Genomic DNA, 14,832 nt, shown 5'->3' on the forward strand with positions numbered 1-14,832 from the left:
GGTAGATTTATTACGATTTTTGACTATTTACAAGGCTACACCGCTTTTCCCATGACTTACTTCGATTTCCTTTCAAAAATAAATTTTGCCTATTGCTGTATCTTAACCCAGAAAATTCAATAAGTCGTGCTTTCTCCCGTCTTAAAACTAACAGATGCTAATTTTTAATAAAACTATGAGACAATGAATACAAATTACTTTTAATGCATTATATATAGTCCCACTCAGCAGAATAGGTTTAACTGGTTGGTACGTCTACTAAATTGTCCACAACTCGTCTGAATATATTAGACGTCAAAGACTGTGGCACTACCAGTGGGTTCTTTTTGTAATAAATTAATGAAAATTATTAAATTTTATCATTTACCAACTAGTGCAACTAATTTCTAATTAGGGGGTAATAATAAATGATTCTGGTTTTGTGGCGTACTCATCATACTTTATTGGGCTTTTATATAAACCTCCTTCAGAAATGGATTGTTAAAGGAACTTCATAAAGTGCCAGGATATTAGAAGCTACGCGTTTTTAAAATGAGAAATAAAACTCTTTTCGCCTTTGTATTATCTACCACACTAATATTACTTCCGATGGAAAACATCTTGAAAATTTTTCATTGTGTTAAGGCCAGATGAAGATGGTATCTAGTCATACAGCCCAGGATTTCTCGTCTTTAAAGAAAGATCCTAAAATCACAAATTTAAATCGTCAAAAACTTCAACGTTTAACTTTCTCTCAGCAAAATAAAATGCATGCTGTTATTATTTTCCACCACTAAGGTCAGCGTGGCTCTTCTAGAGAGTATTTTTAGAAACTCTTGTTTCAAAAGTGTTTATAAAATAGAAAAACTTGTCAGAAAATTAACACTGTATGCACTGTTCCAGGCAAAATTGCGATTGAGTTCAAGAGTGCCCTCTTAAAATCTACAGATACTGCTGTATGGTTGCCCCTATTTAGCGTTATCTTTCATCTACCTAATTATAAAATTTTGCTTTTGGCACATTTTCTTACTATGTTTTTTCGCGGTTTAGCCTCGTTTTTAAACTCTGGATTCAAACATTTTTTTTCAGTAAATTTTTCCAATAATAACCGATAAATAATGTATCGTCACCTATGGGTGAACAGGTGTCAATTCCATATTCTAAATTGTTCAGGAGAGACGATAAATCGATTTAGTTTCGTATTACCTGTCATTCTGCATCAAAAACTAAATTAAAAAAAAAACTTGACACATTTAGGTAGCGATATGTAGAAATTGATTTGAAAACTTGTCAAATATTTTCCTAATAACAAAATTTTTTTATTGAACCTTTTCTGATGAACGATAGAAATTTATTTTTATACCCGAGCGCACTTGTGCACAAGGGTATATTAATTTTGTTCACATAACGGTTGTTTGTAACAGCCAAAACGAATCGAGATAGATATAGACAAATGTATACATAAATGATCAGGATGAAAAAAGAAATCGATTAAGCCATGTCTGTCTGTCCGTCCGTCTGTCCGTCTGTCCGTCTGTCCGTGTACACGATAACTCGAGCAAAAATTGAGATATCTCAACGAAATTTGGTATGTAGGTTTCCCTTAATCCAAGGTAGGTTGGTATTGAAAATGGGCGAAATCGGACTTTAACCATGCCCACTTCCCATATAACGGTAATTTCCAGAAATACGAAAACTGCGATATTTTAGTAACTACTGAAGATAATTCACTCAAAATTGATATTTACAATAATTTTTAGACGAAAAATAAGAATATTATAAATTTTGCAATATGGGCGTAGCCACGCCCACTTATGGTTACATGTGTATATCTTGGTAACCGCTGCACCAATTTCTTCTAAACTTGGCACAGTTGTTGGCCTCCGCACAACATACCAAATGGCCGAAAATTTTAAAAATCGCTCAATAACCACGCCTACTTCCCATATAACGGTAATTTTCAGAAATACGAAAACTGCGATATTTTAGTAACTACTGGAGATTATTCACTTAAAATTGATATTTATAATAAGTTTTAGACGAAAAATAAGAATATTATAAATTTTTGGAAAATGGGCGTAGCCACGCCCACTTATGGTTACATGTGTATATCTTGGTAACCGATGCACCAATTTCTTCCAAACTTGGCACAGTTGTTGGCCTTGGTACAGCATAAAAAACCGCCGAAACTTTTTAAAATCGGACAATAACCACGCCCACATCCCATATAACGGTAATTTAGAGAAATACAAAATCTTCGATAAATCAGTAAATATTAAAGCTAATTTATTCAAAATTGATGCTTGCAACAATTCTTTACCAAGAAATACGTTTATGGTAAAATTTTGGAAAATGGGCGTGGCACCGCCCACACATAAGTATATCGGTAACCGTTCTACCAATTTGTACCAAACTCGGTATGGTTATTGTACTTGCCACGTGTAAGCAAAACGTTGAAAATTATTGAAATCGGACTAAAATAACGGCCGATTCTCATATAACGGTATAATTTAAGAAATGCTTTAAACTTCAATATTTCGAAATTGAAGGACGCTAATTAACCCAAAATTGATACACCTCGGCTTACCAACTAGCGGAAGGTTTCGGAAGGGTGAAAAAACATATATTTAATACTTGCGCCGGGTATTTAATGTTCGGCTCCGCCCGAACTTAGACTTTCTTACTTGTTTTCTAATTAGTTTGAAAAACATAAAAATGTAACCAATGGTATTGACAGTATGGTTGGTCGAATTGTGACCCCCAGTTAGAGTTGAAAATCATTCTGAATCCATTCTGCTGAGTGTGACTGTAAATACGTTATTCAAAAAAAATAATATTTAATAAACAAAATTTTCGTATTACACAAGAAAAGGAGCCATGTATAAAAAACTACTAGGGAATTTAACTTTCTACTACAATTTTTCTCGTCATTTACGGCATACATATGTATGTGTTTGTGACTTTAGAGGCCCAGCCAGCAAGAAAACTTACATTTTACGAACATTATGATTTACGAGGCGTAAACGATTGGTTTCCCTTAAAAAAAAAAGTTTTTCATCCAGTCGCGAGCTCGTTTACGATGATTTTGCTGGCTGGAGAGCAACGCGATATTTTCAAAGTGACACGTGACACATTACATTCGTAGGACATGGACTGTATTTAGATTCATGCACGATGTATTGTGTAGCTTATAAAGTGATGCGTGAATTTGTACATTACCATACATTACCTTTTCCACAGAGTAGCAGACTGTAATGAGTCAAGCACACAATTTAGTCATTCAAAGCATGTTTATGCAAATAATTCATACGTATGTATGTACATATGTAAGCACGTAGTAGAAGGGATGTTGCAGTTATTCGCATTCGCAAACGCGGAGCTTCCGCATTAATTTTAACATTCGCGTCCACATTCACACCCTCGGTACAAGGACAAATTTTTCAAACAAGTACAAACATTACAGATTCACAAAATTTCGAAACAGCCAAAAGAATGAGAATGAGAAATCCTTTGGAAAAAGGTATAGGAAAACCTGAAACATCTGGTTCGGCTGGTAAGCGATGTTTAAAGACAAATCTTTTCATGGTGCAAGATTCCTTAAATGAAGAGAATAAATATAAATGAAAGTCCTCTCAACTGGTGGGGCATCAACGAATTTAACGAATTTAAAACATTGCCAAGATTCGCATGCAGACATTTGTCGCCTCCAGCAAGTGGTTTTCATTTACCTAAATTACTTAAATTATTTCTTAAAAATACTTGGCATTCGCATCCGTGGATGTCTACAATTGCACATTCGCAGCATCCCTAGTATATATGTAGATATCCTATCATAAATGCATTCTTATGTATGTAGGAACTACTTAATTCACGAACGGCACAATGCACACACTCACACCCATTATTTACACACTGATTTATGAACATACAGATATGCATACATATAAAGATCATTTGCACCTTTATGTAAAAAGATACATTTTTATTTTCTTTTAAATAGATACATACGCACATACATACATATGTATGGATTTACATACATACATAAGTTCTAGTGCATCGTACCCATCGTGACATACACGTTCTTCAAAAGTGTACTAGTTAAAAAATTTGACATGGTACACAAAACATGTTCACTTAATATACATACATAATTATTAGGCTGCCCATCGAAAATGCTTTTTTCAAGACCCTACCCCCTAATTATATTAGTTTTTATGTGAAATATGATTGCCTATTTTTATAAATTTTTAAAGGTCATTTAGAGGTCGCGACCTGTCGATTTAGGTCAGAAAATAGGATTTTGTAGATTTATGAGTTTTTGAATGACTATTTTTCATTCTATTTCAAAGATCTAATATGATCTGAGAAGAGGATATATAGGCCTTTAAAATATAATATATATAATAATTAATTGTCGGACTTGGTTTGTCAGGATTTTTTATCGGGTAAAATAAAAAAACCATATTTCTCTTAACTTTTTAAATTTTGACCATCGATAATTCCCACAATTTCAAAATATGTAGTACTATCTAAAATTAAATCTATTTTTAAATAAACTGATAACTCATTTGTTGCAATCGCGTAAAAATTGTCGAAGTGAGGTGTTTTTTTTTAAATACGGCCTTGAATTTATATTGTGTATGTAGCGGACTTTCAGATTATCATATCATATATCATTGTGGCTAAGGAATTCATTAATATTTATTCAAAATTGATATATGGAATCGCTCTTTAGCAAAAAATTGGGTTTTCCAAAAATTTTAGGAAAATGGGTGTGGCACCGCCCACTTATGTTATATATATATGTATGTATATCTCAAAAACTACTTCACTGATCTCGACCAGGATTTTTAAGCGCCATATTGAACATTTTTGAAATCGGACAAAAACCACGGGCTCCACAAACGACCGGTAATTTGAAAAACAAAATCAAAGCTAGCTATATTTTAGGGGGAATAGGTTTTGTCCGATTTCAAAAATATTCATCATGGAACTTAAGGGGGCTAAGCACAATGTGTATACCAAATTTGGTCAAAATCGGTCAAGTAGTTTTCGAAATACACATATATGACATAAATGGGCGGTGCCACCTCCATTTTCCTAAAACTTTTGGAAAAACCAATTTTTTGCTAAAGAACGTTTGTATATATCTATTTTGAATAAATATTAATGAATTCCTTAGCCACACAGTTCAAAAAATCTGAAAGTCCGGTACAAACACAATATAAAGTTAAGGCCGTGTTTAAGAAAAGCCACCTAACTTCGACAATTTTTATGCGATTGCAATAAATAAGTTATCAGTTTATTTAAAAATAGATTTACTTTTAGATAATACTACATATTTTGAAATTGTGGAAATTATCGATGGTCAAAATTTAAAAAGTTAAGAGAAAATTGTTGTTTTGAAGTTTACAAAAAAACGCATTTTCGATGGGCACCGTAATAAGTACGTATACTTTTCTTCAAGAGAAAGTTGAAGCAAAACTTTTTTGTAAATTACTGAAAAAACTGATGCAAAGTCTCCCTTGCAGATATGATAACTTGTACCTATTCGAAGAAATAGTTTTTTTTTCGTTTTTAAAAAAATGGGAATTGTGAGTTAATACGCCATTGGGGAACGTTTTGCCCTATGTACATGCGTGGTATGTAATTTTAAAAACATTCTTTGATAAACCAAAGAATTTCACATGCATATATAAACACACACATTTTGTTACATTTAGCGATAAATCAACAGGATGTATATCCTAATATAATAATAATATTCAAACAAAAAACTGCCACAAGTTTAGTTTAGTAGGTAAAGCCCTATTATATGTAAATACTTTATTAATATAAAGGAAAACAAAATATCCCAAACAACTAGAAACAAAATGGTGGAAACTAATTGGATTAAATCTAATGAATTAATTACTTGCATCCTGAATAACAAAAACGATTTAGATAATTTGTTGTGTGGGCTAAGGCCTCAAGAACAAATTAGAATAAGAAAACCAAAGACAGGAATATAACCAATAAATATATGAATGTATGGACACAACTTTAAGCGATAGTTTGGTAGCCGCTTCCCTTATGCTATAAGTCCGATAAATTAATATTAATGAAACTAATTCTCAACGAAATCTTTCGTTTATAAACGCATTACTGTGACGCACTACTACGCAGCAGAAACCTCTTTTACACATTTCTAAAGAAGAATCGATGGAAATATCAACTTTCATTTATCATTCAAAGAAAAACCGCTATATAAGAATGCATGTAAAATAACCACACAATGGGCGATCCAAAATAGAGGCTTTCAATTCGTCAGCCATTTACTTGGAAAAGTTGATTACATTGCTTGGTGTGAGTGCACTTCTACTCCAGCATTCTGTTTTATATTTTTTAAATTAATAAAGTATTTATAGCCGAACCGATACCCGTAGCTTCTGACACCCATTTTGACCATGATAATAGCCGAGTTTCTTTTAACGCGTACATATATGAGCAAATCTCACGAGGTGTCACATTTTTCGACAAAAACATGTTTTGGTCGAAAATGGTAGGTCGCCTGTCTTAGAAAATACATTATCTTCAAAGAACAAGATTCCTTCATGAAATTGTATTTAAATGAAAACTTAAAAGATTTACTAAAAAAAAAGTAAAAATAATCACTCATGCTCATATACCCGGGTAGTTGCGTGTGTAACGTATACACTCCGTAGCAGCAAACGTAGTCATCTATTTAACACATTTAGTCGCACGCCTTAATTTAAAAGTAAAATTACATTATGGGACAAAATCAAACATGTTAGCTAGGTATTGAGTAAACCCAAATGTAAGTGATAGTTTTGGATGTCAATAATACTACGGTATGGGTTTTTCGAGGTTAACTCAAATAAGGAAGATATCCTTAATATCCATACTACTTTATGGGTTTTTCGAGATTAGCTTAAATAGGGCAAATATCCTTAATTGAATCCTTCTAAACAATTTCTTGTTTAATTTGGTTGAGTTATTGAAAACTATCCTTAGAAAATACTTATATAATGGTTTTTCGATACGAGGAATTCATTTTGGAAGCTCGTTTATTATTAGCTCTGCGCTAGATGGCGTTGTAGACAAATTTTAATGAATGATCGTATTTTTCAATCAAATACTAAATAAAATACTTTACTAAAAAATTCAGCTTCGATGTGATTTCTAACACCGCAATTAATATTTTAATGGATTTGTTTTTTTCTTTTGTCTACTTTTTCTTCAAACTTTTCTTCTTTTTTGATTTTTACTTTAATTTTCAAAATCATTGTACATATCATTGGCATATGAAAAATTTACAAAGTTATTGCTTGTATTTACGTTATCAGCTGTAGCCATTATCCACCAACAAACATCCAACAATAAAGTTGATATTTTCTTTCAAAATGAATGGTTCCTCAAAATAGTTGTTCCCGCGATTTTCAGACCTTTAGAACTGTCAAATACCAAAATTACACCCTCAATAAAATAATTATGACGATGATTTTTAAAGCGAAATAAAAAACAAAGAAGGGGAAAGTTTGAAAAAATAGTAGACAAAAGAATAAAGTGAAATACAATAAATAGATTAATTTCTGTTCAAAACATTGTTGCGGTGTTTAAAATTGGTATTTGTAATACGAATAATGTAACTTTCTCATTGCAACTGATTTTTTTAAAGAGACCTCTAGTTTTAGTATTTATTTGAAAACACTCAATGAAATTCAATAAAATTGGCCTACAGCGCCATCTAACGCACTAATAAAAAAAGTAAGTGCGGCTGGGCCACACTGAAGAAGTGAAACTTACGTTACATACATATCTATTTTGTCTCATAACCAATATACATACATATCGCACGTTTAATAACCAAACTTCCCTAATATGGCAAAGATATGTGTCTTTCCATCTGTCTTTTTGTATACCAACTAAATGAATTGATAAAACTTTGATTGCATTTTCCCACAAAATTTATAATTTGAAATACTTCGTTATATTATTAAACGTGCGATATGTACATACACACATACATCTGCTTTTGCTTAAGGTTATGTTTTTTGTCTTTTTTCTTTCTAGATCCCTACCTCTACCCCTGTTCGTTCTAATTACATTTATGTTATTCTGTTTTTCTTTATCTTCATATTTATCTGTATACTCTTTCGATAACAAAATCGATAGTAACATCCAATAAAATGTCTATAACAAAATCGATGAAAAATTCGATAAAAATTTAGACAGCCAAATCGATAATAATATTGACAGCAAAATCTATTAGAAACTCGACAAAAATAACCATAACAAAATCGATAAAAATGTCGATAAAAATATCCATAACAAAATCGATAAAAATATCCATAACATAATCGATAAAAAAATCTATAAATATAGATAACAAAATCGATAAATACCGATAACAAAAACCGATAAATATCGATAACAAAATCGATAAAAATATCGAAAGCAAAATCGATAAATATCGATCAAAAAAACTTTAAAAACATCCATAAAAAAATTGATAACAAAATCGATAAAAATATCAATAACAAAATCGATAAAAAAATCTATAAATATAGATAACAAAATCGATAACAAAATCGATAAATACCGACAACAAAAATCGATAAATATCGTTAACAAAATCGATTAAAATATCCGTAACAAAATCGATAAATATGGATAATAAAATCGGTAAATATCGATAACAAAATCGCTAAAAATATCGCTAGCAAAATCGATAAATATCGATAAAAACTCTAAAAATATCGACATTTAAATCGATAATTATCGATAACAAAATCGATTAAAATAACCGTAACAAAATCGATAAATATCGATAGAGAAACCGATAAATATCGATAACAAAATCGATTAAAATGTCGATCATTATATCGATAATTACCGAAAATATCGATAGCAAAATTGATAACAATATCGATAAAAATTTCGATAAAAACATCGACAAAAACCGATACAAATATCGATTATTTTATCGATAAGTCCCGAGAGTTCCGAAAATCTCTAAAATCCCAAAATAGTTCCCCGATTGAATCTCTGTATCTCTCTCTATATCATTTTCTCTTTAATTACCTTTATTTTAATCTTTCTTCCCCTATATTCATCTTTACTTTTATCGGTATCCTCATATCCTCTTTGTCTTTACTGTTATGTTTATCATTTTCTTCATCTACATATTCCCCTTCACCTTTGCCCTTGTATATATAAGTAAAGTATTTAAAATTACCTTGATCTTAATTTTTGCCTTTATCTTTACGCATCTTTGCTTTTGTTTTTTTTTTGTACCTTTGCCTTTATCCTTTTCTTTATCTATGTACGTAGTCACCTTTACTTTCATTCTTGTATTGGTCTTTTTCTCTTCTTTAAGCTTTTATTAGCAAAGTTTTGTTAAATTAATACCATATGCATACACACAAGAAGTACTTGTTTCAGCCCCAACCATTTCCGTTGCATCATTTCCATTGCACCACTTCTGTTGCACCATTTCCGTTTCACAATTTCTGTTGCATCACTTCCATTGAACCATTTCCGTGTACAATTTCCGTTGAATTTGCCAATTTACTCCCAACCAACCAACCGCCGCTAAAGAAGTTTCACTTCAAAAAACTTCAAAAATGAATTCCTCGTATCAAAAACCTTTATATGAGTATTTTTTAAAAATGCTTTTCAAGAACTTAACCTAATCAAACAATAAATTGTGTGCAAGGATTCAGTCTAGGATATCTTCGATATTTGAGCTAAACTCGAAAAAAGCCATTACAGTAGTATTATCGACACCTAAAACTATCACTTGCATTTGGTTTTACTCAATACCGATTTGAGCTGTCTGAAAAGATTTTTACACAGTATTCCTAATGCACATTATGTATATTACATTAAATTTTAGAATGAATTTCGAGTGTGCCAATAAAAATTGTAAACATCATAGTCATCTTTTACTTAACGTATTTTTTTTTCATTTGGTGACACACTAGTTTTATTGCACTATAATCGTTCGTTTTTGCAAGAATGACATTTTCACTGTCCAATTTTAGCATTTAGAAGTATTTTAAATTATTATAATTAAAACATTTCAAAAATTACAAAATATTCTGCATGCTGCCATATTTTAATTTCGTGGTATACTCTTGAATTTTCACAGATATGTTGTATTAATGCCAACGTCCATTGCCTCTAATATGAACATTCTATTTGAAAACTTCCCAAAGTTATAAAAAAACAATAGATATTTTTTCGGTGGACAATGAAAAATTTAGCAATTTCGTTACTTTTTTGCTTACATAAATAGACGTACAAATAGATTGTACAAATACTTGATTTATTTCTTTATTTTACTTGTATCTGGAACTCCATTGATTGAAATAAATGCAATAAGAATGCTTTTGCTTTTTTCTGCAGAGAGAAAAAAAAACACTCTTCAGATTTGCTCATATATGTATGTATGTACAATGTCCATTACATATACGCTTAAAGATACATGCATCGGCAACTGCGTATAATAAACAAATGAAATACATTTTACCGACAACTATTTCTAGGCATTCATAAAACTTGGCGCTAAACCCTCCATACACGGATATGAGTACCTATATAGTAGAGTCTACTAAGTAACATAAAACGTACTCGGCTAATGATATACATACATACATGGTTCTTCGTACATTTCTCATAAAGGAATACAGTTTAGGAATTGTAAAGTTTAAACTAACTTCCAAAATTGAACGATTTAATTAAAAAATTGTGAAAGCATAAAATAATTCTGCTATTTTAAATTTAATAACAAGCGACCAATCAACACAAATAAATGGACTTATTTTCTCGTTTTGGCACTTCAGTGAGTGGTGACGCGGCGCGTGCACCGCGCGACGCGAGGTGGCCCGCCTCTCGAACGAGAACCGCCGTGGTGTTATGCACTTTTAATGCTGTATACTATGTTTATAGTATGTATTATGTTAAAAGTGTATTTTGTATATATTTTTTTGATAGAGCAATAGCGTCCATGGATTTTACTGCGCTTTCAAAAAGGTAATACTATAGTCTATGAACAATAAGAAATAGTGTCCATGGACGTTATTTCTGCTGCGCCTTTTTACACGTCAGCATAAAGCTTGCATGAATCTTAACATTTCTGACATTAATTCACTTTTCAATTGTTTATTTTTGACCGACCAGAGAGTGGTGTTTTTTGAAAAATTTTATTAATAATGAGTTCAGCACAACAAAAACTTTCCAAACAACCACACTCCATAACTGTCAAAATGCACAAAACCCGTACAAATGTACAAATCGTGTGATCAGTACGAATGGAAATTTTAATAGCGAGGTTTTAGTTTTTTAAACTATAATTTTATTCTTCTTTGTTTCTTTTTTTCAGTAACTGAGCTAGACTTCAATGCCTTCAATATTTTGCGGTAGTCTTTTCAGCGCAAATAATAAGACCCTGTTCACATGACGGGAGCTAAACGCGCGTTTATAACTACACATATTTCGTTTCATTTTACACAACATGGTAACATGACCGTGCAAAAACTGGGACTTTAAGTACTAGTATAGGACCACGCTACCTAGTAACCAACACCAGTAACCAACACCAGTAACCAAAATGGTGCAAATATATGGAGAAAATATGGTTCCATTAACGTTGTGATGTCATTGGACCTGACCATCTGTGGTCCAACGCTGCATAACATGGCATCACCTAGACAACTACTCCTTTTCGACCATGGCACATTCGGCAACCGAATCATATTGCCGGTCGGCCACGAAGGGGTGGGGTTCAACACATATATCAGATTTTTACGTTTGAAGTGGTCCAGGTCAGCATAACAAGTTACTAGTATGCAACCTGGTCCTTTTGCTCTTACTTAAAAACTACGATCCAGTGGTCCTCAAATTTTTGCAGGGGAGTTACGCGAAAGTAAATTGGTGTTGGTGTTACTATTTATTAAAACGCGTGCTACTCTTCCACTCGAGCAGTTGGAACTTGTATACGTCACATTATATTAACCTTGGTGAAGCAATTGGAGCGTATATTATTTGCATTATATCGACTTTGTCGTCTTAAGCAGCCATGAAGAACAAGGTACTTAGGAATAACAGTGAAGGAAATATTTCCGAAACTAAATTTGCCTTAGTATTGGGTTTCGATACTAGCATTTGTTTTTCGATACCCTGCAAAAATTGGGACTAGGTTAAATACTAGTACGGGACCACACTACCTCTTAACCAACACTAGTAACGAAAATGGTCCAAGTATATGGAGAAAATATGGTAACATTAACATTGCGATGTCATTGGACCTGACCACCTCTGGTCCAACTCTGCATAACATGGGACCACTGCTGGTCCACCCCTGCATAACATGGAACCACCTAGACAACTACTCCTTTTGGATCATGGCACATTCGGCAGCCGAATCATGTTGTCGACGGGGCACGAATAGGTGGTTCTTAACACATATTTTACGTTTGAAGTGGTCCAGGTAAGCATAACAAGTTACTAGTATGCAACCTGGTCCTTTTGAAAATACTTTAAAACTACGACCCAGTGGACCACCTGGTCCTCAAATTATTATACATATATATGCGCCATATCAAAACACCTCCCGTGGGTCCGCCACTGACTGGAACGTAGTTTAACCCCCAAACCCCTCAATACTTGGTTCAAAAGTACCGATACCAAAGTTACTTGGTATCGAACGAAAGTTATGAACTTGTATTTACTCTATCGATTCATCCCTATATAGAAGTGAAATATTTAAGTGTGGGATGTTTGCAATGTCGCTTATGTTCTCAAAATTCTTATGATACTGGCTTTCACACGACGCTCGTAGTCAAGGAAATTTTGTAGACGTTACGTCGCGCAGTGGTCGGAGAAGCCACGTTTTACGCGAAAAATTAGAAGGGCTGTTCTGATTATAATAATACTGTAGGATCGTAGTATTTTTGTAACGCTTAATCCGAATATACCATAAAATGTATAGTTTGACAGTTGACAGCTGTCACATCAACTGCTAATTTCTCTAAAATTAAGAAAATGTGTTTGAAAATACCACTGATAAAGGTTTTGGGTACGCTAGTCACGAACTTTATCGCTGTTCGTTTTTCTAAAGATAAAAACTATTTTTTAAAATGCTACTGACAAAGGTTTTAGATACGCTAGTCACGAATTTTATGTCAAATCGAAACGTTAAGGGTTGACAGCTCTCGAATGGGCTGTCAATTACTCTAGAAATAAGGAGAATTTCCCAAGACTTAAACTTGCTAGGTTTTAAGGCTCACTGATCTACGAGTTTTATATTACATTCAAACTTTTTCAGTTGACAACATATTTTTGATTAAAATAAAAATACTGATAAAAATAAAATTTTTCATAAAAACAGGATTGAAATCTTGAAATTCCTGCCCGTAGTTTGTTTGTAAGTCAAATATGAGTGGCATTGTGCTACTATGATAGCACGGCCGAGTAATCATATCCAACTTATGTACAGTAGTCCAAAATATTATAGCCGCACCAAATTTTGACAAGTTTTAAAATATTATTTTTGCTGTTATTTAATTTCGGTTAGTTTTTTTATAGTTCGTTCTTTACCAGCAACCGTATAAATACAAGTTTAAAGGCAGTGTCACACGATTGGGTATTTGCTAAAATTTGGTGTAAATCGTATCCCAATTGTTTGAACACCCAAAATATTTTTCACTATCCCAATCACGAAAATTAATTTATTGAAATTTTTATTTATTGAAAATATCCCACTTTTTTCCCCCAATAGCCTAATATAAAAATTTACAAATCTGTACAAATGTACCAATCGAGTGACACTGCCTTAAAAATTTATGGAATAAAAAAAATTCTATAAATTTTCGTTAAAATTTCGAGTTTTTTAATTGTAGCCCATTGAATTCTAGTAGAGTAAAGTACACGTTTCAAATGGCTAAAAATGTCGATTGATTTTTTAGAATTTTTAACAGTTCGAAATTTTTACGAAAGTTTGTTGAATTTTTTTTTAATATTGCACAAATGAGTAGTCCACTTGCAAACAGCGTTATGTGATTTTATAATAGTGAGCCATAATTTAAAAAACGTCTACAACAACAAGTAACATCCAAATTGTATATTTCTCTTTATTATCTGAAAATTTGGATAAACAAGAGCCTAATAACACTAAAAAACAATATGACAATGTTGTAGTTTTTGCAAATTTTATATATAAAAATTTAATATAGCGAGTTTTGAAACAGTAACTTTTACATAGCTATGTTTTTTTTTGCTTTTCGCAAATGAAGATTGGTATGCTTCTTTTTTACGACGCCTTCCCCTAGCCACTGAAACTACCACGTTTTCTTGCAGTTTTCTAAGTTGATCAGAAGATGGAGACTTTTGAAAGTGTATAAATAAGTATTATAGCGACTTTTGCAATAGTAGTTAACATTTGATGCTATTTTTTCAGAAAATAGAAAGATTTTGCACTGTTTTGTTAGTGGACATGAAACTACTTTTAATACCGGTACGTTACTCACCAAAAACTAAAAATCTAAAAAAATTTACATAGCGCCTTTGCAAGTGGACTGCTCAAATTTGGAAACATGGATTTCCACGGGTTTTGTTAAAGAACGAACTATATTTTTATTTAAATATACAACAAAAGTTCAATAACAACAAATATAATACGATAAAACTTGGCAAAAAGTGGTTCGGTTATAATTTTTTGACCACTGTATGTATTTTTTTTATATCTTTAATTGGACCTTCACATTCTACATAAAGGAAGTACATAACAAAATTTAAAAAATATATGCCTTTTTTGCCTTTTTCAAGTTTAAGTGCCTTAAAAACCAG

At 32.2% G+C, this 14,832-nt stretch overlaps 1 protein-coding gene across 2 annotated transcripts in view; it reads left to right on the plus strand.

The window, feature by feature from the left end:
* Positions 1-12,531, plus strand: part of LOC118744143 — a 363,604-nt gene extending 351,073 nt beyond the window's left edge. For both annotated transcript variants that reach the window (XM_036476920.1, XM_036476921.1), the window contains one exon: positions 11,369-12,531. In XM_036476920.1, coding sequence (XP_036332813.1) covers positions 11,369-11,409 — 41 coding nt within the window. In that variant the 3' untranslated portion in view covers positions 11,410-12,531. The remainder of the gene's footprint in view (positions 1-11,368) is intronic.
* The last annotated feature ends 2,301 nt before the right edge of the window (positions 12,532-14,832 follow it).

This window comes from Rhagoletis pomonella, unplaced genomic scaffold, assembly GCF_013731165.1.
Source record: "Rhagoletis pomonella isolate Grant_MI unplaced genomic scaffold, Rhpom_1.0 Rhpom_scaffold_00008, whole genome shotgun sequence".
In the NCBI taxonomy this organism is placed as follows: Eukaryota; Metazoa; Arthropoda; class Insecta; order Diptera; family Tephritidae; genus Rhagoletis; species Rhagoletis pomonella.